The sequence below is a fragment of the Rhodamnia argentea genome, chromosome 1, assembly GCF_020921035.1.
Source record: "Rhodamnia argentea isolate NSW1041297 chromosome 1, ASM2092103v1, whole genome shotgun sequence".
Lineage (NCBI taxonomy): Eukaryota > Viridiplantae > Streptophyta > Magnoliopsida > Myrtales > Myrtaceae > Rhodamnia > Rhodamnia argentea.
Window position 1 is genome coordinate 26046063 of NC_063150.1, and position 22577 is coordinate 26068639.

At 37.2% G+C, this 22577-nt stretch overlaps 5 protein-coding genes and 2 long non-coding RNA genes across 17 annotated transcripts in view; 5 read left to right on the forward strand and 2 right to left on the reverse strand.

Moving 5' to 3' along the window:
- Positions 1–22577, reverse strand: part of LOC115728661 (disease resistance protein RUN1-like) — a 1102447-nt gene that overhangs the window by 885310 nt on the left and 194560 nt on the right. The window lies entirely within an intron of this gene.
- The window catches only part of LOC125313790, a 483189-nt gene that overhangs the window by 339946 nt on the left and 120666 nt on the right, over positions 1–22577 (forward strand). The window lies entirely within an intron of this gene.
- Positions 1250–2814, forward strand: LOC115731037 (histidine-containing phosphotransfer protein 1-like). Its single transcript, XM_030661652.2, has 6 exons — positions 1250–1402; positions 1551–1681; positions 1837–1905; positions 2123–2194; positions 2352–2424; positions 2546–2814. Exons 1-6 carry the CDS (start codon positions 1337–1339, stop codon positions 2603–2605), a joined length of 471 nt encoding a protein of 156 aa, XP_030517512.1. The 5' UTR covers positions 1250–1336; the 3' UTR covers positions 2606–2814.
- On the reverse strand, positions 2623–20867 carry LOC125313791. Its single transcript, XR_007197404.1, has 3 exons — positions 20720–20867; positions 19601–19602; positions 2623–2688 (listed from the first exon to the last, which is right to left on the reverse strand). It is a non-coding gene; the product is annotated as an uncharacterized LOC125313791 (long non-coding RNA).
- LOC115731044 (histidine-containing phosphotransfer protein 1-like) lies at positions 3244–5284 on the forward strand. The gene is made up of 6 exons (XM_030661657.2): positions 3244–3953; positions 4052–4182; positions 4347–4415; positions 4645–4725; positions 4869–4941; positions 5070–5284. The coding sequence occupies exons 1-6, from the start codon at positions 3888–3890 to the stop codon at positions 5127–5129; spliced, it is 480 nt and encodes a 159-aa protein (XP_030517517.2). The 5' UTR covers positions 3244–3887; the 3' UTR covers positions 5130–5284.
- LOC125313761 (histidine-containing phosphotransfer protein 1-like) lies at positions 14906–16415 on the forward strand. Its single transcript, XM_048273826.1, has 6 exons — positions 14906–14980; positions 15067–15197; positions 15345–15413; positions 15628–15699; positions 15868–15940; positions 16069–16415. Exons 1-6 carry the CDS (start codon positions 14915–14917, stop codon positions 16135–16137), a joined length of 480 nt encoding a protein of 159 aa, XP_048129783.1. The 5' UTR covers positions 14906–14914; the 3' UTR covers positions 16138–16415.
- On the forward strand, positions 19087–20634 carry LOC115732114 (histidine-containing phosphotransfer protein 1-like). 2 transcript variants are annotated; one of them, XM_030662776.2, is made up of 6 exons: positions 19087–19237; positions 19388–19518; positions 19701–19769; positions 19990–20061; positions 20257–20329; positions 20457–20634. In XM_030662776.2, exons 1-6 carry the CDS (start codon positions 19172–19174, stop codon positions 20514–20516), a joined length of 471 nt encoding a protein of 156 aa, XP_030518636.1. In that variant the 5' UTR covers positions 19087–19171; the 3' UTR covers positions 20517–20634. The 2 variants fall into 2 exon arrangements, with proteins under 2 accessions (XP_030518636.1, XP_030518638.1); XM_030662778.2 differs by having other exon boundaries at positions 19421–19518.

Below are 22577 nucleotides of genomic sequence, written 5' to 3' on the forward strand. Positions count from 1 at the left end.
ACTATAAAAAGCACGAATCCAAAGCATCATTAAGAGCTTCTGGCCCTGTATAAACCGACAACTTCCGCAAAACCAAGTAAAGTTTGCACCTTTGGCCCATGCAGATCAATTCATCAAATCCCTTTGAAGGTTTCTTTAGCATTCATGGCCTCCAAATTGAACCGTTATTCCACAGGACTTGGAAAATATCTCTATGTTTTTTCATTAAAAAGGAAAACATCACTATTAGTAGCCTTTAAACTTCTGGCCGGATGCGCATTGTCATCCTTGAATTTTTAGTTCGTTCGATTCAATTCCCGAACTACTCCTAAATTTTCGATCTAGTCGATGAACTTTTAATTTATTTGATTTTATCCACCAACTCTCACATGACAAAGCCAAATCATTCTTATCAGTATTATTGGCAAGTTTTCACAATTACACTATTGCTTAAATTCTAAAAATCTTTTCATTTCGGTCGATTTCCTGAATCAACCAAAAAAAAAAAAAAAAAACGTGTTTACCTTTTTGGTCTTTGCAAATATTAGGATAGTTCCATTTTAGCATATCTTAGCTTATAAACTCTATAATAGTTAAAGTAGAACCTTACTTTGAGTTTTATCAGGTCCATATTTGTGTTATTTTGAGATTAAGTGCATCGTTAAAAATGATATCCATTTATTTGTTCATAATCATGTCCATGATAAGATAAATCTTGTTCCTAATTTATTAAAAATGATATCAATCATTCCTAATATTTTAGACATATGAAATTTCCGAGCTTTGGTGTTTTGTGCTTTCTTAATTAAATTTAACAAATCCGTAAATTAGGAAAACAAATAGTAGATTTATCAACTCAATGCTATTCTGGATGAGGCTAACTTTACTATTATAGAGATCACAAATTAAGACATTCTTGAATGAAACTATCAGACCCACAAGCAAAACGGTAATTATAAAGATATTATATATATATTTTTTATTTACGAAATAGATAGAAATGAACAGATAATTTTTTTTTTTTTGGTCGAAAAAATGAACAGATAGTTTAAAATCCAGACAATAGTGTAATTATAAAGATTGGTGAATGGTATCGAGGATTTATTTGACTTTGTTATGGAAAGTTGAGATACTAACATTGAATAAATTCAAAAAGGTTCAACGACATGATTGACCATATAGGAATTGTGCAAAGATTTTATTGAACAAATGATATTGCACTCGGGGACAATTAGTATGATCCTCCCCTATTTAAAGCTGCCAACTTGTAGGCTGCAGACAAAGGGGTCTGTCTGGTTTCGTTCTGTTTGAGTTCGTGTTTGTTTGGAGGGTGAGAAACAACAGAGCAGAGCAGAGCATGGATCCGCGTCTGAGGCAAATGCAGAGGAGGTGGACTGATTGCAGGAACTCCCTGTTTAGAGAGGTAAGGACCACACAAAGTTCATGCAAAGTCTTGAGTGGTTCTGTCTCTTTCTCTCTGCTCTTGCATTAGGTTGACCCGTCGATATTCTGTTTTCGGCTTTGTAATGTGCAATTTTTTTCTCCTTTTTTGGCCACTTGGATGAGAGCAGGGGATACTGGATGATATGTTCATGGAGCTTCAGGAACTGCAAGATGAGCGCAACCCAGATTTTATAGTGGAGACGGTGGCTCTTTTCTTCACTAATTCTGAGAACCTGATCCGTGATCTCTACAGCGAACTGTGAACACACCGACCGTCAATTTGTTTTTTCTCCTTTTTTTCGTTCTGTTTCTTGATGCTCTCTTCAACATCTCTTCAGCACTCCTGGTTTTTTTTGTTAAGTTTGCTTCATCCTCTGAGAAGTTCATTGATCTCTCTCTCTCTCTCTAATGTAGAGCTCAGCAAAATGTGGGCTTCAGAAGGGTGGATGCTCGTATTCACCAATTGAAGGGCAGCAGTTCCAGGTGTTGATAAATTTCCTCCTTTCTTCAAAACACGAGTCAACTTTTGTTCATTTGTTTCTTTACCAAAAAAAGGTTTTAATAAAGAATGTCGCTTTCTTTGATCGCTTTTCCTAAGTGTGGCTTTCCTGTTGAAGAGGTGGAATTCTTAGCCTTGGATTGCAGAGACATAAAGGTATGTGCAATGATTGATAAGAAAGTTCATGACTGTGGTTGACAGCATAGGAGCAAAGAGAGTAACGAACGCCTGCATAGCCTTCCGAGACTTCTGTCGGGCGAGAAACCTTACTGAGTGAGTTTTCGCAGGAATCTCTTATTCGCGAATGTGCAGTACTCCGCCTTTCGTTTTCCCGATAAAGAAATCAGATTGTTTAGCCATCAATATTAGGGATAGAATGGGCTTATGAAACCTCAAGATCGTGAGGAAAGAGATGAAATTTTTGTCGCAGGTGCCTGCGATGTCTGCAACAACTGAAAGAAGAACTCCTCCTTGTGAAGAGCAAGCTCGAAACTCTCTTCGAGGTGGGTATAGATGAATTCTTTTGAATGATTTCTCTCAACTACTTCGCAGACCGGTGAGTTTTCAACCTACTTCTATGAATCATTCTGATAATCGTCGGCTTGTTTCGAACCTGAATTGCAGCTGGAGAATCAACTTGTGGCCGCTGGTGGGTCGATCCCCAGGGTGCAACGAAGCTTTTGATGGTGATAGTGGGCAATTGGACATGTTTTGAAGAAAAAGAAGCAGCATACAGAAGCTACTATAATAGTACATAGGCTGAGCAACTATGAAATTACGTCAATATGGAAATGGTATTTACTATTCAATAAAACTTGGATGAAAATTACTCTGCGTTCATTGAACTGTACAGATCATAAGAATCCCATATCATATAACATGACTTTGGCATTTCCTAAACCACTCAAATTTATTAAAGCCATATCAACTTCCATTTGTACTTTTCAACCACAATGAGCACTTTTCTTCACAACTTGGATTTAATTATTGTTTTGTCATGTCCAATTATTACGAGTGATAAAAGGAGCGACCCCCAAGATTTCACGATACAGTTTATTACGGCTAGAAGTGAACTTTGCGGAACAAATGACAATTAACTGAGCAAATTATTGATTGAAAAAGTGACTTGAGGATAAGAAAGCCGTCAATAAATAGCGTAAATGTAAATAAGGAAGTGGCTTTTATTGTTCATGACTCCGCTCCTATTGAATAGAATTAGCAAGAAGGGCTGCTATTCATTCTTTTCAGAATCCGAAGTCAATCTTTTATTTCCCTTTATATCTATCTATAGTTATGGGCTATATGATTCTTCCTTTAGAGAGAGAGAGAGAGAGAGCGCTAGACTCCCTCTTATGAAACAAGTTGGGTTGCATAGTTATAAAAGCATTTCTTTGTACCCCTTTGCAAATTTAGATGACATCTTATGGAAAAATTATGGCATTTTCCCAAGGGCTGCATAAAGATATTGGACTCAGCATTTTTCAAAACAAGTAAGCGCTCTTGTTTTATCTAATCTACAAGAGAATTAAAAGAATTAGTAAGCGGTTACCGCGGACGAATTCAAGAAAAATTCCATTAGATCCCCTTTTAGAAAAAGTCGTTATCTACTTAATTTAAAATCTTATCGTACTTCAAACTTTTTTCGTGATCCTGAATATCTCCCTTCAGTAAAAGCACGAATCCAAAAGGCATCATTAAGAGCTTCAGGTCCTGTATAAACCAACCTCATCCGCAAAACCAAGTAAAAGTTCGCATCTTGGCCCGTTCAATTAGAGTCGTCAAATCGCTTTCAAGGTATCTTTAGATTTTGTGGCCTCACTTTGAACAGTATCTGCAAAGTTTTTCTCTGTTTCGTCATTTAAAGCCACAGCTTATTGGCTTAAAGACAAAGTGGGTCTGCCTTGTGTTGTTCCGTGGGATTGCCGTGTTAGTTTGGAGGGTGAGAAACAACAGAGCAGAACAGAGCATGGATGTCGGTCTGCCGCAAATGCAGAGGAGGTTGGCTGATTACAGGGTTTCCCTGTTCAGAGAGGTAACAATCACACATAATTCATGTAAACTCTGGGCCCGTCAATGTTCTTTTCTTGCTTGTAACGTGCTTGTTTTTTGGCCTTCCGGGTGAGGGAGTAGGGAATTCTGGATTCTCAGTACTTAGAGCTTCAGGAACTTGAAGACGAGAGCAACCCAGGGTTTGTGGTGGAAGTGCTGACTCTTTTCTTGACTGATTCTGAGAAGCTGCTCCATGATCTCTCCAGTGATTTGTAAAAGCACACCAACCATCTTGCTTATTCTTTTATTTTTTCTCTCCTTTTTCGCTCCGTTCCTTGATGCTCTTCATCATCTCTTCAGCATTGCTGGGTTTTTCCAGTTTGCTTCATTCTGTGAAAAGTACATTAACCTCTCTCTCTCCCCCCATCCAATATAGAGTTCAGCAAAATGTGGACTTCAAAATGGTAGACGTTCATGTTGACCGGCTAGAGGGCGGCAGCCGTAGGTACAGATAAAGTTTGCCTTCTTTCTCCGAATGTATGTGTCGAATTCGATCCACTTGTTCTTTCTAAAGAAAGATTTTTTTTTTCCTGGAAGAATGTCACTTTCTTTAATTGCTTTCCCTAAGAGTGGCATTTCATTTGAAAAGGTGAAATTTTTAAGCTTTGGATTGTAGAGACAAAAGGGTTTGTGCAATGGTTGATGAGAAAGGCGTTGACTTTTTTGGTTGACAGCATAGGATTGCCGAAACTGAAGAACACCTGCATAGCCTTCCGCAACCTCCGCAGCTCCTGTCAGGAGAAAAATATTCCCGGGTGAGTTTTTCACCAACTATTTTGTTCCTGAATGTGAAGTTATCTGCCTTTTCTTTTAAATTGAAGAAAATATACATCAAATTGCTTAGCCATACGCTTGTGAAACCTCTAGATCACGAGGAAAGAGATTGATTTCGTTGCAGGTACCTGAGATGTCTGGAGCAAATGAGACAAGAATTCTTCCTCGTGAAAAGCAAGCTCGAGACTCTTCTCGACGTGGGTACAGCGAAATTCGTTTTAATGATCTCTTTCCGCTGATCTACTTCGGCGACTGGTAAATTTTCCATGTATTCCTGTGAATCATTCTGATATTCGTCGGCCTTTTTTCGAGCTGTGAATTGCAGCTGGAGCGACAAATCGTGGCTGCTGGCGGGAAGGTCCCAAAACTGCAATCAAGCTTTTGAAGGCAATGATAGGGCAATGCTTTGAAGAACATAAAAGAGGAAGAAGCGTACAGAAGCTACTATACTTAGGCTCAGCATGTGAAATTACTAAGCTTGAATGCTTGTGATCAAGCTTAGTAAGTTTTTAGTTTTTCATATGGTCCAAACAATTTGAAGGAATTAGGTCACTTTCGAAATGATGTCTAATAAAGCTTGAGCAAAAATTTTCAGCGAAGTTTGCTGATCGTATAAATCCTATGTCGGAAAACATGACTTTGGCATTCGCAAAATCTCTCAAATTTATTGAAGTCATGCCGACCCCATTTGTTCTTCTCGGCCACAATAAGTACTACGTTTGCATTTTCGGCATGACCAATCCCCTATATGCACGTAAACTGCCACTAAATTTTGCCAAAAATGACAATTGACTATGCTAATCGTTGATTGAAAACGTGGCTTCTATAAAGAGGAAAAAAAAAACAAATCACGCAGCCTATGAGTACCTATAAATATTTTTAGCCGTACTCTCTTAATGAAACAAATTGGATTGCACTGTTATAAAAGCTTTTCTTTTAATCATTTTGCAGATTAGATTACATCTGACGGAATGATGACATTTTCGGAAGGATTGCATAAAGATATTGCATTTCAAATGTTTCAAGTTTAATGGCTCAATCGAAATGGATCCAACTCGTCAATATGGACTCATGTCATCCCTAAAGTTTTTGCCTATTCGATACGCGATTCTTTTTTATCCCTATTCCCTATCCATTTGACCAACACAGACTACCCAAAACGAATATTTACACGATGACTATTTCAGAGAAGGTTCTTCACAAGCAATGTCTCATCAGATATGCAATTTGAAAGCTATAGAATCAAACAAAGTGTGAGTTAGTATATGATATAAATTCGAATTTTTAAAGAAAAATCGAGTTGTACAATTCGTTTTCTCTTGTCGGTCATTGACATAATTGGACATCACTCACTTTTCTGTGCTGCTTCTTCCTTATCTAGTCTAGTAGAAATCAAAAGAATTAGTACGCGGGCCCCTAAAGTTGAAAAAGGGATTAATAAAGTGATAATTTGATTCACTGTCGCCGTAGTAAACTAATTGCAAAAGAGGAGAAATCATCAACTTTAAGATTACTTCTGGGGGCTCCACGAAGTTCTAATCTACTAAGTTAACAGCCTTATCCTAATTTCAACTCTTTCCTCAATCTCAACTATCTCCCCCATCCTTCTCACTCTAAATTCTAATCTCTAAACCGGCCAAGAAACAATTTCATTTTCTATAGGTCCCTCAATTTAAAATGACTTATATCCTCCTACATTCTCGAAGATTTAGTGATTTCATAAGACATGAATTTTCTTCAATACATAATACGCTGAGTAATCATTATACTTTTCTATACATTGCGTTTGTGTCAATATCCAGGTCATTGTACGGAGGTTGTAAACTTTCTTTGGAACACTCAGTGTGTTTAAATATGTATAGATACTTTGATGTTATGTTAAGGTTTTCCTTCGTGTTTTCGTCATTTTTTAGGTCAAGCGAGTGTGCGGCCCTGCAGACAAAAAGAGAGGGAGACCTACAGCGATCCAAAAAACAATAAAAGCACAAATTGAAACTCTTATAATATCTATACATTCAAATCATGTCATCATCCAATTTTTTAATTATTACATATATCCACGTTTAGTACTTGGCCAAAATTTGGTTTACACATGAAGATGAGTATTAAGATTTAAATAACGAATTAGTCTTTTTAAAATAATTGCAAAGATGCCACAAGATATTTCAAAAGATCCTGTTTAAGCAAAATTAATCTGTTTTTATGTTATCTTTTGATTGTGAATGTGAAGTTATCTGCCTTTTCTTTTTCAGATAAGCAAAAATCAAATAGTTTAGCCATAAATATTGTTAGGAGCATAGGAACAGAATGATCTTATGAAACAAAGAGATTAATTCTGTAGCCGGTGCCTGAGATGTCTGCAAGAATTTGATTTTCCAAAAAATAAATAAATCAAGTTGTTTAGAAGCTACTATGATAGTTCTTAGACTCTGCATGTGTAATTTTAGCAACTACGTTCGTACGTCACTTTGGAAATGGTACTTAACAAAACGTGAGTGAAAAGCATCATCAAAAGATGGAGATCATATGGTTCGACATCACTAAGCCTCTCAAATTTTATTGAAGACATGACATGAGGACCCCCATTTGTACTTCTCAGCCACAATGAGTACATTTCTTGATAATTTGAGCGATTGCATTTTCGGCATGACCAATTATTTCAACTAAAAAGAGAGGGGGGGGGAATAATTACCCGAATAAAATCCTAAACCTATCACAATTATGCTAATTCAATCCTAAACATTTCATTTTTGCCAATTTAGTTCTAAACCTTTTACATTTATGCAAATTCAATCCATCAAGCCAGGCCGAAATTGTTCATGTGGACATCGGTCGATGCTAGCGTAGACTTTGTTTAATAACAATTTTTAATTTACTTAATTTTGTTTGTGATTTTTTTATTTTCTTTTCCTTCTCTTTACTTTTTTTTTTTTTGGGAGGGGGTGTTTGTGGGTGTGGGTGTGGCAGGGCTAGGGCGGCAGCACCCTTGCCTAGTGCCAGCGACCTTGTCTGGCCCTTAGCTAAAAAAAAAGTAAAGAGAAGGAAAGAAAAAAGAAAACATTAAAAAAAAAATATCTAAAAAAATCAAGGTCAAGGCCGGTAATGCCATGTAGGACAGCTGATGTCCGTGTATACGATTTTTTTAGTCAAAATTGGCCGGATTGATCGAAGTGGTACCCAAATGCAAAATGTTTAGGATATTTTTGGTCATTTTTCCCTTGAAAAAGGGAGCAACCCTGAGGTTTCATAATATAAATTATTATGCTTAGAAGTAACCTTTGCTAAAGTGACAATTAACTATGCTAATTGCTCATTGAAAAGGTGACTTGTATGAAGTTTTTTTTAGCTATAACCTATTAATGAAACAAGTTGGGTTGCATAGTTATGACAACATTTCCTCCTATCATTTTGCACAATGGATGACATGTTTGGCAAAATTGACATTTTCCCAAGGATTGGATAAAGAGATTGGACTCCGCAGTTCCCAGTTTAGTAGTTAGTCAACATGGCCTCACTCGCTAATGTGGACTCTTGTCAACCAACGACTTTTTGCCTTTTCGATATGTGATTCTGCTTATCCCTTATCCCTATCCATTTCAGTCAAGCGACCAACCCACAAGTATTATTTGAATCATGTCTATTTCACAAGCAATGTCTGAAGAGTTATGGGATTTGAGAGCTATAGTATCACGCATAATTCTGGCTAGTCCTCAAACCCTACGACACAGATTAGAATTTTCATAGGAAAATGGTAGCCTAATTATGCACATCCCTGCTCTTTATTGAAAAAATTTTGTGGCGTCCCATTCATCAATTTTGACCATAAAATTCTATTAATTGCCTCTTTCAAGTAGAATACTTAAAACTTTTTTGTCGGACACGATAAAAACTGGACATCACCCACTTTTCTGCACCCCATTCTACTTTAACCAACACTTGGCTAATTTCTTTCCCTTTTTTGCAAAACAAGCAAGCGCTCTTGTTTTTATCTAACCTACTGGAAATTAGAAGAACTAATAAGCGGATTCGCCTGCAAATTTAAGATGTTCCATACGAACCCATTAGAAAATGTTCTTATCTACTTAATTTAAAGTCCTATCGTAATTTAATGCCTTCCCTCCTTGGCAGCAGCCCCTTCCAACCATACTCCGGCTATTCTGTATTCAAAGTCAGTTCCTCTCTCGGTCTAGCACGTCGTCCATAGCTTGATTTTGAAATCCGTAAGTATTCCATTCAAAATAGCATACCCTACTTAGTGATTGGCTCTATCATATCTTATAACAAAGGAATAGCCAGCCAGGAAGGAAGTGATTTAAAGCAAGCAGCATTTTCTCTTTTTGGGAAGATATCTTAGATTTTCCTTAATAAGAACTCAACTTCTACTCTAGGGGAAGCTGCAGGAGGGAGGAAAGTAGAAAAATTTTAAGAGAGGCAAGTGTAGCTTGTTTTGATTGAGCTCCTGACCTTTGAATAACCTGATTCCAAAAGAGTACTTTTGGTCATTTTTAGGCCAAGCCAGGCGCATGATATATTTTCCCCCTCCTTACGAAGCACCAGTTGCATGATCGGAAGTCAACATGTTTAAAAAGTGAATGGATGAAGCTTCAAATTCATTGACGTCGTGACAACCCCATTTGAGCGTTTGCATTTTCGGCATGACTAATCTCCGTTAACGATATGTAAAGTGTCACATCCAATATGTCAAAACAATAAAGGGATTGACTCCCGTGATTTCACAATATATTTTAATGCAACTACAAGTAAACTTTGTTAACAAGTGATGACTAACATAATTTCTTGAATATTGAGATTTTAGATCCCATTTCGAGTTTGAATCTGGAACTCAACTTTAGGATCTTCTTCCGGTTAAAACTAATAGTAACTGAAAATGAAATTTAAAAAATAGCCTCATTATATATTTTCAATCATCAGATATGTGTGAAAATAGCTCTTGCTTTTCTTTCTTCAGTTTAAAAAGGGGCCAAACAGCCTAAAGTTGGAGAATCATATGAGTCCTATGATAAATAACATGGCTTTGCCATTCATAAACTACTCAAATTCATTGAAGCCATGCCAATCCCCATTCGTACTTCTCAGCCCCAACAAGTGCATTTCTTGACAACTTGGGTGTTTGTATTTTCTGCATGACTAATCCCTCTAAATGGATGTAAACTGTCACGTCCATGGGTTTCGAGTAATAAAGGGAGTTACCCTCCATGTTTCACGACATAATTTAATGCAACTAGAAGTGAAACATTGCTAAAATGTAACAACTAACTATGCTAATCAATGGTTGAAAAGGTGGCTTGTAAAAAAAAAAAATGGGGATTATTTCAACCAAAAAAAAAAAAAGAAGAAGAGAATAAGTGGAAAAAAAAAATTCTAAACCTTTTGCACTTTTGCCAATTTAGTCCTAAATCTTTTAAGTTTGCAAATTTAGTCCTAAACCTTTAACATTGTGCCAATTTAGTCTTTTTGGCCGGAAATCGCTGAAGTGGCATGATTAGTGCTAATGTGGCAATTTTTAATGATAATCTAATGTTTTTTTATTTATCTCTTTATTAATTTTTCATTTTTATCTCTTTTTTTTCCTTCCCTTCTCCCTCCTCTAGCTAGTTGTTGAACCGGCCAGTGGGGAGAACTGGTGAGGGCGAGCTCGGCCTCACCAAGGGGTGGCGAATCGGGCCTCGCCAAGGGATGGGAAATTCGCCCTTGCTAGATCTAAGGAGGTCGCCCGGGCGACAGGGCCTCGTTGGCCTCCCCCGTAGCCGATTCGGTGACGAGCCGGAGGAGGAAGAAGGGAACTAAAAAAAAAACAGATAGAAAATAATACATAAATTGAAAATTATTAAATGATAATTAAAAATTGGCACGTTTGTCCCGTTTGTACCACATCGGTGATTTTCGGTCAATTTTGGTCGGAATGATTGAATTGGTACAAATCCAAAAGGGTGAGGACTGAATTAGAAAAAGTGGAAAAGGTTTAGGACTTTTTGGGCAATTGTCCACAAAGAATTATGTAGGCTATAACTATATGGAGTCTTTTTAGGTATAATTTATTAATGAAACAAGTCGGTTTGCATGGTTATAAAAGCGTTTCTCTTGGTCATTTTGCAGTTTAGATAATATCTCATGGAAAATTAATGACATTTTCCTGAGGGTTCCATAAAGATATTGGACTCGTAGTTGCAAGTTTAACGGATCAATTAACGTGGACTTGACTCGCCAACTTCGACTCATGTCATACAATCCGTTCGATATGTGATGTAAAAACGCTCTCAACTCCTCTTAAGAAGTTGAGATTTCTCCAATGAATTTCTCTTAAGAAATTCCATTTGACCCCTTTTAGAAAAGTTCTTAAACTGCTTAGTTAAAAGTGCTGCCGTAATTTAATTTTTATTTTTTTTTGGCGATTCCAACTATCCCCTTCCTCAACAAGAAATATGCTATCTTCTTTTGTTATCATTTTATTATTTGGTCTTTGCAAGCATTACCATAGTCCATTTAAGTGATTTATACTACAGTAAAAGTGGGATCTTGTTTAAAGTCATATCGGGTTGTTGTTTCTGCTAAGAATAAGTTCTTTCATAAAGATGTTTAAAAACAATGTCAATTTGTATTTGGATAACACTACTTATATTAATACAATGTTGTCTATAATTGTTTACTTATTAATTTTTCAACCTTTGTGCTTTTCTTTTTCTTTATTAAGTTTAGCTATATATGTAAATTAGGAGATTTAAATATCAGGATCAACAGCCCAGTACAATTCTAAATGAGACTATTTCTATTACTTTAGGCAATGGGTTGAAATAAAAAAAGATATTCTAAAATCTGGTCAATAGCGTAATCATGAAAACGAGTGCCTCCTAACGCTTGTGAAGTATATATATCAAACGAGAAATAAATTGAGGAATTAAACTGATAAATTGAAAGTTTAGATACCATATTGAATATATTTTTGGATGGTACAAAGGATCATAATAAACAAACTAAAAGTCAAATTGATATTATATATTGAGGCAAAGTTTATGGACTGTTAGCATGATTTTTTCCTATGTAAGGCGACAAATTGTCTGTCTGCTCCGTTCTGTGTGAGTTCTTTGTTTGTTTGTGGGCAAGAAACAACAGAACGGAGCATGGACGTGCGTCTGGCGCAAATGCAGAGGAGGTGGGCTGATTACAGGAACTCCCTACTGAGAGAGAGTAAGAATCGCAAATCGTCAAAATGTTTAAGATTAATTTTGGATGCTTTTATAACGTGCTTGTTTGTCTGCCTTTTTGGGAGAGAGCAGGGGTTTCTGGATTCTCAGTACTTGGAGCTTCATGAGCTGCAAGATGAGAGCAATCCACATTTTGTAGCGGAAGTGGTGTCTCTTTTCTTGACTGATGCTGAGCAGCTGCAAATAGAACACCCACATTACTCAAGAAAAAAAAAAAAAAAAAAAAAAGGAAAAAAAAAAAAATAAAAAAATAAAAAAAAAAAAAAAAAAAAATTATAAAAAAAAAAAAATAAAAAAAAAAAAAAATAAAAAAAAAAATAAATCCAATGATCTTCACAGAGAGCTGTAACCACACCAACCATCTTACTGTGTCCTCCTCCTTTGCTCCGTTTCTTGATGCTCTCTCCATTATCTCTTCAGCATTCCTTGGTTTTTCCAGTTTGCATCATTCGACGAAAAGTTCACTGATCTCTCTCTCTCTCTCTCCACAATATAGAACTCAGCGAAATGTGGACTTCCGACGGGTGGACGTTCATGTCGACCGGATAGAGGGCCAAAGTCGCAGGTATGGACGAAGTTTCCTTCTTCCATCAAATGAATGTGTCAAATTTTTTCATCTAATCTTTTCCGAAGAAAGCTTTTTCTGGAAGAACGTCGCTTTCTTGAATTGCTTTTCCTGAGCGGTGGCATCTTATTTGACAAGTCGAAATTTTTAAGCTTTGAGACATGAAGGTATGTGCAATGGTTGATGAGAATGTCAATAATTTTTGGTCGACAGCGTAGGAACACCGAGACTTAGGGATGCCTGCATTGCCTTCCGCAACTCCCACAACTTGTACCGGGAGACAACCATTCGTGTGTGAGTTGTTCCCTGACTCTTTTGTTTGTGGAATGTGAAGTGATCTGCCTTTTTCTTCTTCTGATCAAAACAGAACATCAAATCGTTTAGCCATAAGTAGTGTTAGAAACATGGGGACAGAGTGGGCTCACGGAACCTCAAGATCACGAGGAAAGAGATTGGTTTTGTTGCAGGTACATGAGATGTCTGGAACAAATGAGACAAGAATTCTTCCTTGTGAGAAGCAAGCTCGAAACTCTTCTCGATGTGAGTACAGTGGAATTTCGTTTCGATGATCTCTTTCCACTTATCTACTTCAACCTGGACTAATAATCTTTGAATCTACTTTTGTGGATGATTCTGATACCCGTTGGCTTGCTTCGAACGCGAAAAGCTCGCAGCTGGAGCAACAGATTTTGGCTGCTGGTGGGGCGATACCGCGATCACGCCTTTGATGGCAACGATACTTTTACTTATGCTCAGCAACTCAGCATGTGTTACTAGAACGTGTAATGTCAGCAACTACTAAGCTTGAATGCTAGTAATCGAGCTTAAAAGGTCACTAGTTTTTGATAAGATCCAAACAGCATGAAGAGAGTACGTCACTTCAGAAATGGTATCGAATAAAGCTTGAAGTGGAAATTTCAGTTTCACCGAAGTTTGTAGATCGTATGAATCCTCTGCGAGATAACATGACTTTGGCATTCGTAATCCTCTGAAATTCATCGAAGCCGTGCCCGCAATAAGTACATATCTGGGTGTTTGCCCTTTTCGGCCTGATCAACCTCCGTAAATGCACATAAACTGTCACGTTCGCTTATTTCGAGTGATATGGAGAGCGACCCAGGGGTTTCATGATATAATTTAATGAACTTTGCTAACAAATGACAATTAACTATACTACTAACGTGTTGAAAAGGTGGCATGTATCAAGAAAAATTTACGTAGCCTATAGTTTCATATAAATTTTTTTTTATTACTCTTTTAACGAAACAAGTTAGGTTGCATAGTTGTATAAGCATTTCTTGTCATCATTTTGCAGATTAGATGACAATTGACTATACTACTAACTTGGGTTCTGTTGTTCCAAGTTAAATCGCTCCATCATCATGGACCTGAATCGACAATATGAAATCATGTCGTCCAAGGACTTTTGGCCCCTTCGATATGTGATTTTATTTATCCCTACCCCCAATCCATTTAATCGACACGGCCAATCTCAAAATGAGTTATTTGGATGATAACTACTTCCGATTAGGTTTTCACTTGAGCATCACTTCACAAGCAATGTCTGGCTAAATATGTAATCTGAGAGGTATGGCATCACACAAAGGGCTACCTGGTACTCAAACCGCACACTATACATCAGAATTTTCAAAGAAAAAAGGGTTGGGCGGCGAACTTATGCACATCTCTACCCTCTAGTGAAAAACCTTGATGGCATTATGACCCGTCAATTTCGTCCATTCTCTGCAAGTCCCTCGTTCTACAATTTCTGGAGTGCTCCTTCATAGGAATTTCCTAATTCTTGAAGATTTAACGAGTTCATAAGATATGAATTCTCTTCATACGTAATATAGCGAACGATCACTATACTCTTTTCTAGACAACGCGTTTGTAGCAATATCCATATCATTGTACGGATGTTTTAAACTCTCTTTGGGACAGATAATATATCTACCAATGTATGGATGCCCTGATGTTTATTTTAAGGTTTTTCTTTGTGTGTGTGTGTGTGTGTGTGTTTTTTTTTTTGTCATTTTTAGGTCAAGCGAGGGTGTGGCCCGCAGACAAAAGGAGAGGAGACCCGCAGCAGTCACCCCAAAACGAGAATAAAAGCACGAATCAAAACTATTTCAATATCTACTTATTAAATCACAAATTTATCCATGTTTAGTACTGAGTCCAAATTCGCATTACGCGTGAATAGGAGTATTAGAATTTATCGCAACAAGTTAATCTTTTAAAACAGTTGGGACTATCCCACGAAATTTTGCGAAATATGCCATGTAAAACTAACTTCAGAGGGTTTCTTCAGCATTTATAGCCTCCACTCGAGCTGTTCCTCCGCAGGTTCTGGAAAAACTTTTCTCTGCAACAGATCAGAGCATGGATGCGGGTCTGATGCAAATGCAGGGGAGGTTGGCTGATTACATGAACGCCCTGTTCAACGAGGTACGAACCCCACAAATTCGTGTAGATTCTGTCAATTTTTATGCTTTGTGATGTGCTTCTACTTGGCCTTTTTGGGGTGAGAGCAGGAGATTCTGGATTCTCAGTACTTGGAGCTTCATGAACTGCAAGATGAGAGCAACCCAGGTTTTGTAGTGGAAGTGGTGTCTCTTTTCCTCACTGATGCTGAGAAGCTTCTCGATGATCTCTCCAGAGATCTGTAAATGCACCAACCATCTTGTTTATCTTTCCCCCTATTCGCTCCGCTTCCTGATGATCTTCTCTTCATTACCTCTTCAGCATTCCTGGGATATTTTTGCCTGCTTATCCTGTGAAAAGCTCATTAATCTCTGTCTCTGAAATATAGAACTCAGCAAAATGTGGACTTCAAAAGGGCACATGCTCAAGCACACAAGTTGATGGGCAGCAGCTGCAGGTACCGATAAAGTCCCCTCCTTTCTTCAAGGGAATGAGTCCAGTGTCATTCATTTGGCTGAATATTAAAAAAAATGCTTTTTCTGGAAAGGATGTCACTTAATTGTTTTTCCTAGGAGTGGCATTTCATTTGAAAAGACAACGTTCTAAGCTTTGGATAGTAGAGACCGTAAGGTATGTGTGTTAATGACAAAGTGGATGGCTTTGGTTGACAGCATAGGAGCTCCGAGAGTCAAGAGTGCCTGCATAGTCTTCCAAAACTTCTGTCAGGAGAAAAACGTCCGCGGGTGAGTTCTTGCCGATATCTTCTGTTTGTGATTGTGAAGTTATCAGCCTTTTTTTTCAGATAAAACATGTCAAACTGTTTAGCCGTAGACGCTGTGAGAAGCATAGGAACAGAATGATCTTATGAAATCTTAAGATCACGACGAAAGAGCTTAAATCTGTTACTACAGGTGCCAGAGATATCTGCAACAAATGAAACAAGAATTCGTCCTTGTGAAAGGCAAGCTCAAAGCTCTTTTCGAGGTCGGTATAGACAAATTTTCTTTTGGTGATCTCTTTCAACCGATCTACTTCAAAGACGGTGATTTTTCGATCTACCTTTGCGAATCTTTCTGATATCCATTAAGCCTGTTTCAAACTTGAAATTGCAGCTGGAGAAACAAGTTGTGGCTGCTGGTGGGTCGATCCACAGGATGCAACCAATCAATCCAAGCCATTGATGGCAATTGTCGGCATGTTTTGAAGAAGAAGAAGCATTTAGAAGCTACTATGATACTTCTTAGGCTCAGCATGGGTAGTGTTTGCAACTAATAAGCTTTAACGCTAATGAACGACCTTACAAGGTATTTAATTTTTCCCCATATGAGTTGACATATTTTCGGTTTGAAAGGGGCTCAGCCTTATTTCACTTTGGAAATGGTATTTAATAAAGCTTGAGAGAAATTTTCAGCATCATCAATGTATGCAAATCGTATGAATCCCATGTTAGATAACATTACTTTGGCATTCGGAAGCCTCTCAAATTCATTGAAGTCGAAACAACCCCTACTTGAGCATTTGCAATTTCGGCGTGACTAATCTCCGTTAATGTATGTGAAGTGTCACATCCACTATGTCAAAGTAATAAAGGGATTGACTCCCGTGATTTCACAATATATTTCAAAGTGACAATTACCATAATTTCTTGAATATTGAGATTTTATATCCCATTTGAGTTTGAATATGGAACTCACTTTTAGGATATTCTTTCGGTTAAAACTAATAGTTACTCAAAAGGAAAATTTAAAAAAATAGCCTCGTTATATTGTCAATCATCAGATATGTGTGAAAATAGAATTTTTGTTTTCTTTCTTCAGTTTGAAAAGGATCCAAACAACCCAAAGTTGGTAAATCATAAGAGTCCTATGATAGATAACAATCATAACATGGCTTTGGCATTCATAAACTACTCAAATTCATTGAAGCAGTGTCGAGCCTCATTTGTACCCCTCCCCGCCCACAATAAATGCGTTCCTTGACGACTTGGTTATTTAATGCAGCTAAAAGTAAACTTTGCTAGCAAGTGACGACTGACTATGCTAATCAATGATTAAAAAGGTGGCTTGTATAAACAAAAATTTAAGTTACCTATAACTACATAAATTTTTTCTTAGCTATATAGTCAATAAAGCAAGTTGGGTTGCCCAATTCCAAAACGAATGTTTGGGTGATGACTATTTTAGAGTGGTTATTTAATTAACTTCACATTAAAAAACTGAGCATATATGGGATTCAAGAGGTAATTGTGTCACTCAAAGAGTTGGCTAGTACTCAAATCTCTCGATATTCATTGCAATTTTTTCAGAAAAAATAAAATAAAACGGGATGTACACAATAATTATGCATATCTCTGCTCTCCATAATATATATATATATTGTGTGTGTGTGTGTGTGTGTGTGTGTGTGTGTGTGTGTGCTGGCATTGTAGCTCATCAATTTCGACTGTACTATTACATTTTATTACCTCTTTTGAGTAGAGTAATTCAATGTCTTCAATGGTTACTATCGTAATTGGACATCACTCGCTTTTCTGTGCTCCTTTCTTTGTCAACGAACATCGAGCTACTTTCTTTCCCCTTTTCTAAAACAAGTGCACGCCCTTGTTTATCTAATTCTATTTGAGCTTAACAGAATTAGAATATAATTTTCATCAATGAATTTCTCTCAAGAAATTCTATTCGACCCCTTAAAAAAAAAGGTTCTTCTCCACTTAAAAAAATCTTGCCATGAATGAAATTTTGCCGTGATACCAACTATCTCCCTTTATGACCCTCGCAACAAAGCCCTCCCCTCTCCCTCTAAATTCTATTTTCTATACCGGCCGAAAAAAATTATATTGTCTATAAACTCCCTAAATTACAATCTCTTTTATTCTCCTTTATAGGAATTTCCTATTCCTTGAAGATTTTGTCATTTTCAGAAGACATAAATTTTCTTCATACATAATGGACTAAAAAATTATTCTCCTTAGGGGAAGTTGTAAACTTTCTTTTGGAAATTACACACACACACATATATGTATATGTGTGTGTTTTGGTGTTATTCTAAGGTTTTTTATTTATGTTTTTTTTGTCATTTTTAAGTCGACCCTCATTTAAAGACAACAGAAAAAAGAGAGGAGCCAGGCAGCAATCCAAGCGAAGTTTGCACGTTTGGCCCATGCAATGTAAATTCATCAGACCGCTTTCAAGGTTTCTTTAGCATAACAAAGTCAGATCAGTCAATTAGTTTTTATTGGAAAATTTTCATAATTACACTCTTTTCAAAAATTTAAAAATCTTTTCATTTCAATTCATTTCGTAAATCAACAAGAAGACATCCTTATCCTTTTTATTACCTCTTTACCTTTTTGGTCTTCACAAATATTACTGTAGTTCCATTTTAGTATATTTTACCTTATAATCTCTATAAGAGTTAAACTAGAACCTTATTTTGAGTTATACCGGGTAAATATTTCTGTTAATGTAAGATTAAGTGCTTTCATTAAAAAGGATATCAATTTATGTGTTCATAATAACATTATGAAAATAATCTTGTCCCTAATTTTTTGGATATATAGAATTTTCCATCTTTGGTGCTTTGGGCTTTCTTAATTAAATTTAACTAGATCTATAAATTAGGAAGATAAATCGTAGGATTAAAAACTCAGTGCAATTCTAAATGAGGCTAATTTTACTATTATAGAGATCATAAATTAAGATGTTCTTAAATGAAATTATTGGACCAGAAAAGTAAAACGGCAGTTAAAAAGATATCACATTGCTTTTTATCTACGAAATAGATCAAAATGAGAAGATCTTTTATAATCTGGGCAATAGGGCAATTATAAAGACTGGGAAAGGCACCGAGGATTTATTTGTCTTTGTTATGGAAGTTGAGAGACTACGTTGAATAAATTGAAAAATTTCAGCGACTCCATTTTTTTTTTTTGTGGTAAAAAATGGCTCCATTGAACCTGTAGGAATAGTGCAAAGATTACATTTGACAAATTAAAAATCCCATGGCTAAAATTTCTTTTTCAAAGTAACAGTTTATTCATTGCAGCAAAAAAAAAAAATGAAAACAAGAGAGAAACCACTTAGGGACTATCAGTATGATTCTTCCCTATTTAAAGCCACCAACTTATTGGCTGAAGACAAAGTGGTCTGTCTTGTTTTTGTTCTGTTTGAGTTCGTGTCTGTTTGGAGGGTGAGAAACAAGGGAGCAGAGCAGAGCATGGATGCGCGTCTGCGGCAATTGCAGAGGAGGTGGGTTGATTGCAGGGACGCCCTGTGGAGAGAGGTAAGAATCTCACAAAATTCATGCAAAGTCTTTAGTGGTCCTGTCCCTTTCTCTCTGCTCTTGCCTTAGAATGATCCGTGGATGTTCTGTTTTCAGCTTCGTAATGTGAATTTTTTTTTAAAACTTTTTTGGCCATTTGGATGAGAGCAGGGGATACTGGATTCTATGTTCTTGGAGCTTCAGCAACTGCAAGATGAGAGCAACCCAGATTTTCTACTGGAGACTGTGGCTCTTTTCTTCACTAATTCTGAGAAGCTGCTCCGTGATCTCTTTAGTGATTTGTAAACGCACCGACCGTCAATTTGTTTTTTCTCCTTTTTTTCGTTCTGTTTCTTGAAGCTCTCTTCAACATCTCTTCAGCACTCCTTTTTTTTTTTTTTTTCAAGTTTGCTTCATCCTGTGAGAAGTTCATTGATCTCTCTTTTTTTCTCTCTCTCTCTCTCTCTCTCTCTCTCTAATGTAGAGCTCAGCAAAATGTGGACTTCAAAAGGGTGGATGCTCATATTCACCAATTGAAGGGCAGCAGTTCCAGGTGTTGCTAAACTTTGGTCCTTTCTCCAAATGCATGAGTCAACTTTTATTCATTCTTTTTAATTCAAATAAAGCTTTCCCATGAAGAATGTCGCTTTCGTCGATCGCTTTTCCTAAGAGTGGCATTCCATTTTAAAAGGTGCAACTTTTAATCTTTGGATTGCAGAGACGTAAAGGTATGTGCAATTGTTGACGAGAAAGTTCATGACTTTGGTTGACAGCATAGGAGCAAAGAGAGTTACGAATGCCTGCATAGCCTTCCGAGACTTCTGTCGGGCGAGAAACCATATTGAGTGAGTTTTGGCTGAAATCTCTTATTCACGAATGTGAAGTATTTCTGCCTTTACTTTTTCCGATAACGAATATCAACTTGTTTTTTTCTTTTTTCTGGTCATAAAATGGGAACTTGTTTAGCCGTAGATATTAGAAACAGAATGGGCTTATGAAACCTCAAGATCATGAGGAAAGAGATGAAATTTTTGTTGCAGGTGCCTGAGATGCCTGCAACAACTGAAAGAAGAATTCCTCCTTGTGAAGAACGAGCTCGAAACTCTTTTCGAGGTGGGTATGGATACATTGTTTTGAATGATTTGTTTCGTCTGCTTCCCAGACTGGTGATTTTTCAATCTGCCCCTACGTATCGTTCTGACATTGATATTCGTCGGTTTGTTTTGAACTTGAATTGCAGCTGGAGAATCAAATTGTGGCTGCAGGTGGGTCGATCCCCAAGGTGCAACGAAGGTTTTGATGGTAATAGTGGGCATGTTTTGAAGAAGAAGAGAAGAAGCATACAGAAGCTACTATAATTGTTGTTCTTAGGCTGAACATGTGTAATGTTAGCAACTATGAAATTACGTCACTATGGAATGGTATTTCATGCGACTTGGGTGAAAATTTTTAACGTCATTTAGTAGAGATATCGGATCTATCTATAAGTTATTATCCGATCACATGAATCCTATATCAAATAACATGACTTTGGCATTCGTAAACCTCTTGAATATATTAAAGTCATACCGACTCCCTATGTATACTTTTCAGCCACAATAAGTACATTTCTTCACAACTTGGATTTATTATTTCGAGTGATAAAAGGAGCGACCCCAAGGTTTCATAATATAATTTATTACAGCTAGAACGAATAAGTGACAATGGACTGAGCCAATCATTGATTGAAAAAGGGACTTGTATAAAGAAAGAATCACATAGCCCGTAATTGTATATAATTTTTTTAACCTATACACTCTCACACGAAACAATGGGTTGCATAGTTATAAAAGCATTTCTTTGTACCCCTTTGCAAATTTAGATGACATCTTATGGCTAAATTATGGCATTTTCCCAAGGGTTGCTTAAAGATATTGGACTCGGCATTTTTCAAAACAAGTAACCGCTCTTGTTTTATCTAATCTCCTAGAAAATTAAAAGAATTAGAAAGCGGTCATCGCGGACAAATTCGAGAAAATTCCTTTTGATCCCCTTTAGAAAAATGTTCTTATCTACTTAATTTAAAGTCTTGTTTACGATTTAAACTTTTTTCGTGACCCTGAATATCCCTTTCAAGGTATCTTTAGCATTTATGGCCTCCAATTGAACCGTTGTTCCTCAGGATCTGCAAAGTTCTCCTCTGCTTCTTTATTTAAAGCCACAGCTTATCGGCTTAAAGACAGAGTGGTCTTCCTTGTGTTGTTCTGCGGGGAGTGCGTGTTGGTTTGGAGGGCGAGAAACAACAGAGCAGAGCATGGATGTTGGTCTGCCGCAAATGCAGAGGAGGATGGCTGATTACAGGAACTCCCTGCTCAGAGAGGTAACAATCACACAAAATTCATGTAAAGTTCGATGTTCTTCTTTCCCTTTGTAATGTGCTTGTTTTGTTCTTTTGCCTTCTGGGTGGGAGAGTAGGGAATCCTGGATTCTCAGTACTTACAGCTTCAGGAACTTGAAGATGAGAGCAACCCAGGTTTTGTAGTGGAAGTGGTCACTCTTTTCTTGACTGATTCTGAGAAGCTGCTCCATGATCTCTCCAGTGACTTGTAAAAACACACCAGCCATCTTAGTTATTTTCTTTCGCCTTTTTCGATCCGTTCCTTGATGCTCTTCATCATTTCTTCAGCATTCCTGGGTTTTTTTTATCAGTCTGTTTCATTCTGTGAAAAGTTCATTAACCTCTCTCTCTCTCCCCAATATAGAGTTCAGCAAAATGTGGACTTCAAAAGGGTAGACGTTCATGTTGCCCGGCTAGAGGGCGGCAGTCGTAGGTACAGATAAAGCTTCCTTCTTTCTTTAAATGGGTCAAATTTTATTCACTTATTCTTTCTAAAGAAAGCCTTTTTCCTGGAAGAATGTCACTCTCTTTAAGTGCCTTCCCTAAGAGTGGCATTTCATTTGAAAAGATGAAATTTTTAAGCTTTTGATCGTAGAGACAAAAGGGTTTGTGCCACGGTTGATGAGAAAGTCGTTGACTTTTTTGGTTGACAGCATAGGATTGCCGAAACTTAAGAACACCTGCGTAGCCTTCCGCAACCTCCGCAGCTCCTGTCAGGAGAAAAACATTCCTGGGTGAGTTTTTCTCCCCAGATCTTTTGCTTGTGAATGAGAAGTTAACCGCCATTTTCTTTTCCTGAAAAGGAAACAAATATCAAATTGCTTAGCCATAAATAGCGTTAGGAACATGGGAACAGAATAGGCTTATGAAACCCGGAGATCATGAGGGAAGAGATTAATTTTGTTGCAGGTACCTCAAGTGTGTGGAGCAAATGAGGCAAGAATTCTTCCTTGTGAAAGGCAAGCTCGAAACTCTCTTGGATGT

Coding starts and splice junctions, on each gene's coding strand:
- LOC115732114 (XM_030662776.2), top strand. CDS start 19,172: ATGGATGCGCGTCTGCGGCAATTGCAGAGGAGGTGGGTTGATTGCAGG. Junction 19,519..19,700: donor CGTGATCTCTTTAGTGATTT/GTAAACGCACCG, acceptor TCTCTAATGTAG/AGCTCAGCAAAATGTGGACT. Junction 20,062..20,256: donor CGGGCGAGAAACCATATTGA/GTGAGTTTTGGC, acceptor TTTTTGTTGCAG/GTGCCTGAGATGCCTGCAAC.
- LOC115731037 (XM_030661652.2), top strand. CDS start 1,337: ATGGATCCGCGTCTGAGGCAAATGCAGAGGAGGTGGACTGATTGCAGG. Junction 1,682..1,836: donor CGTGATCTCTACAGCGAACT/GTGAACACACCG, acceptor TCTCTAATGTAG/AGCTCAGCAAAATGTGGGCT. Junction 2,195..2,351: donor CGGGCGAGAAACCTTACTGA/GTGAGTTTTCGC, acceptor TTTTTGTCGCAG/GTGCCTGCGATGTCTGCAAC.
- LOC115731044 (XM_030661657.2), top strand. CDS start 3,888: ATGGATGTCGGTCTGCCGCAAATGCAGAGGAGGTTGGCTGATTACAGG. Junction 4,183..4,346: donor CATGATCTCTCCAGTGATTT/GTAAAAGCACAC, acceptor CATCCAATATAG/AGTTCAGCAAAATGTGGACT. Junction 4,942..5,069: donor AGCTCGAGACTCTTCTCGAC/GTGGGTACAGCG, acceptor TGTGAATTGCAG/CTGGAGCGACAAATCGTGGC.
- LOC125313761 (XM_048273826.1), top strand. CDS start 14,915: ATGGATGCGGGTCTGATGCAAATGCAGGGGAGGTTGGCTGATTACATG. Junction 15,414..15,627: donor TTGATGGGCAGCAGCTGCAG/GTACCGATAAAG, acceptor TTTGGTTGACAG/CATAGGAGCTCCGAGAGTCA. Junction 15,700..15,867: donor CAGGAGAAAAACGTCCGCGG/GTGAGTTCTTGC, acceptor CTGTTACTACAG/GTGCCAGAGATATCTGCAAC.